General features: G+C 40.7%; 1 protein-coding gene across 1 annotated transcript; it reads left to right on the top strand.

Annotated features, from left to right (window-relative positions):
- Window positions 1-812: 812 nt before the first annotated feature.
- On the top strand, window positions 813-1,361 carry LOC104954742 (extracellular calcium-sensing receptor-like; the record flags this gene model as incomplete). Its single annotated transcript, XM_010781914.1, has 1 exon — window positions 813-1,361. A coding segment is annotated over one exon (549 nt), but the record flags the coding sequence as incomplete, so codon positions are not given.
- Between the last annotated feature and the right edge of the window lie 1,590 nt (window positions 1,362-2,951).

Here is a 2,951-nt window from a genome sequence, read left to right as displayed (position 1 = left end):
AAAGTAAATTCAGATCGAACACAGTAAAAAAAAAAAAATTATAGTGTCTGTCCGTCCGTCCACAAAAATTTGACCTTTATAGAGAGATTTAGCCAAAAAAGAAAACCCTTCTGGGGTCATTTCGGTGGATTTGACCTATCTCTGGCCCTCCTTGGTCGATGTTGATGATTGACATATCTTTTTAACCGCTAGAGCCAATGGAATCGAGAGGAGGTTCCACAACACGTTACCAAATAAGGAGTGAGAGTGACGCGTAGCCAAAACCGGAAGCTGCGATAACTCTGGTGGCTACCATTAGCAGCTAATATTATTTCTCTGATTTTTACATGGATATTGAATTATGGATTATCAATAATTTTTTCAAAGTGACAGACACATTGGATTAACGTTTAGATTAACCCTCAGCAGCGTTTTTATAGTTTTAATGCCATTGAACACGACTTTTGATCAGAATAACAGCTAAGGTGAGACGATCTCCCGTGTTTGCTCGGTAATGCTACGTGTTGCAATGTCTATGTTTGCTTCCCCTGTCGCGAGTTCTGATCGCTCAGTGATGATACTCATACCTATATAATCTGTTGAATCTCAGCTTTAATTGGATATCTTGTATGTGCAGTTACGATAAGTAATAAGGGTATATTTACCTTGAGTTCTGTGCAAAGTGCGTCAGCATTTTTTCGCTCAGGGGTCATTTAGACGCTTCTTATGTTTGTCTATTTTACTGCAGATCAGCCATTATGCAACCTGTGGCTGTTTGAGCAGCAGAAAAGAGATCCCATGTTTTTCAGAACAATTCCAAGTGACTATACCAGAGCAGAGCACTGGCAAAGCTGGTCCATCACTTTGGATGGACCTGGATTGGTGCTCTTGCTGTTGATAATAGATATGGCCTGAATGGCATGGCTTTATTTATCAAAGCTGCAAAAGAATATGGAGTGTGCATTGAGTATTCTGAAGCATTTTCATTGTCGGGTCCACCTGATAGCCTACAGAATATAATAGAGATCATTACGCATGCCACTTCCAAAGTGATAATGGCTTTTATGTCCCACAGAGAAATTAAGTTGCTGGCGACTGAGTTTTACAGACAGAACATTAAAGGAATGCAGCTGGTTGGCAGTGACGCCTGGATCACAGATCACTCTCTCACTGACAGCGAGGGTCGCAGCATCCTTGTGGGCTCACTGGGCTTCGTTGTGAGCAAAGCTCAGATCCCGGCGCTGGAGGAACACCTGAGGCAGATCCATCGCTCACAGTTTCCAAACAGACAGTTTTTAAGAGATTTCTGGGAGGATTTGTTCAACTGCGCCCTGAATGACTCAGAAATAAAGCCATGCAGTGGCTTTGAGAGCTTGCTGAATGTTGAATCATATTTAGGGCCCGAGCACGGAGCGCTAGGACCCAATGGCGTCCTAGCACGAAGTGCGAGGAACCTATTGTTATTGATGGTATTATTATTATTCCACGCCATCATTCTTGTTTTTGAGGGCTTTAGGACGCTCAAAAAGTTCTATAATTTTGCACGGACGCCAGGACCGGTAAAAATAGCAGCATTCTGGAGTCAATGGGTTCAAATTGTGCAAAATACTGGCTAGCGCCACCTATGGCCTTTCCCATTTTGTGAAAGATTTACGAAGTTGCACCGTAAGTCCAAATGACCTGAAATGTTGCACACTTATAGCCCCGCCCCCCAAGATGTCGGCCATTTTGAAAAATGTGAATTTTTCATGCGTTTTAAGGACATTCTTGCGAACTCCTTCTAGGGGAATGATCGGAAAAATTCCAATTCAGCACAAGTTCAGCCCCTATCCAATATGATGCTAAATTGAGAAGAACATTTTTGATAGCTCAATAATGGAGGTCTTAAGCTAACAGCGATTACACAATTTTTGACGATTTACATGTTGCAAATTACCCCAAACTACTCGCATATAGTTTTTCCGATATTCACGAAACGCTGTATACACATTGCTCTTATGATTGCCAACATATTTCACATTTGTTTTTATTAGCCCCGCCCTCCAGAAAGTCGGCCATTTTGAAAGATGTGCATTTTTCATGCATTTTAAGGACATTTCTGCAAACTCCTCCTAGGGGAATGATCGGAAAAAATCCAATCCAGGACAAGTTCAGCCAATATCCAATGTGATACTAAGTTGCAAAGGAATAGTCGTTCGCTCAAACGATGAGTTCGTAAGCGAACGGAGAATTTTCAATTTTTTACGATTTACATGTCACAAATTACTCCAAATTACTCCAAACTACTCGAATATAGTTTTTCCGATATTCACGAAAAGCTGTTTACAAATTTCTCTTATGATTGCGGACATATTTCAAATTTGCTTTTATTAGCCCCACCCCAGAAAGTTGGCCATTTTGAAAAATGTGCGTTTTTTATTCATTTTAAGGACATTTTTGCGAATTCCTCCTAGGGGAATGATCGGAAAAATTCCAATTCAGGACAAGTTCGGCCCCTATCCAATATGATGCTAAATTACGATGAACATTTTTGATAGCTCAATTGTGGAGGTCGTAAGCTAAAAGCGAATACACCATTTTTGACAATTTACATATCGCAAATTACTCCAAACTACTCGCATACAGTTTTTCAGCTATTCACGAAACACTGTATACACCAGGGGTAGCCAACGCGGTGCCCGCGGGCACTAAGTCGCCCGCAGGGGGGAAATTGGTCGCCCGCGTGCATGTTCTAAAAATAGCACAAGTCACCATGGAGCTCCGTCTAAAAAAATTATTGAAACATTTTTATTTTTAAAATGACAATATTGAATATAACATTTTAAAAGCACACATTTTGTATGTACATATGTGACCTGCTCTATCGAAATCAGTCGCATTGACCCGAAGACACATTTTGAGTTGTATACACTGCTGGAAAGAGGATATTCCTAGCTTTCTAATGATATCAGGATTGTTTTTGTACTCCAAAT

Source organism: Notothenia coriiceps, unplaced genomic scaffold (genome assembly GCF_000735185.1).
Source record: "Notothenia coriiceps isolate Sejong01 unplaced genomic scaffold, NC01 NC01_scaffold00023774, whole genome shotgun sequence".
NCBI lineage: Eukaryota > Metazoa > Chordata > Actinopteri > Perciformes > Nototheniidae > Notothenia > Notothenia coriiceps.
Note: the sequence above shows the minus strand (reverse complement) of the source record. Positions and strands in the feature narration are given on the sequence as shown.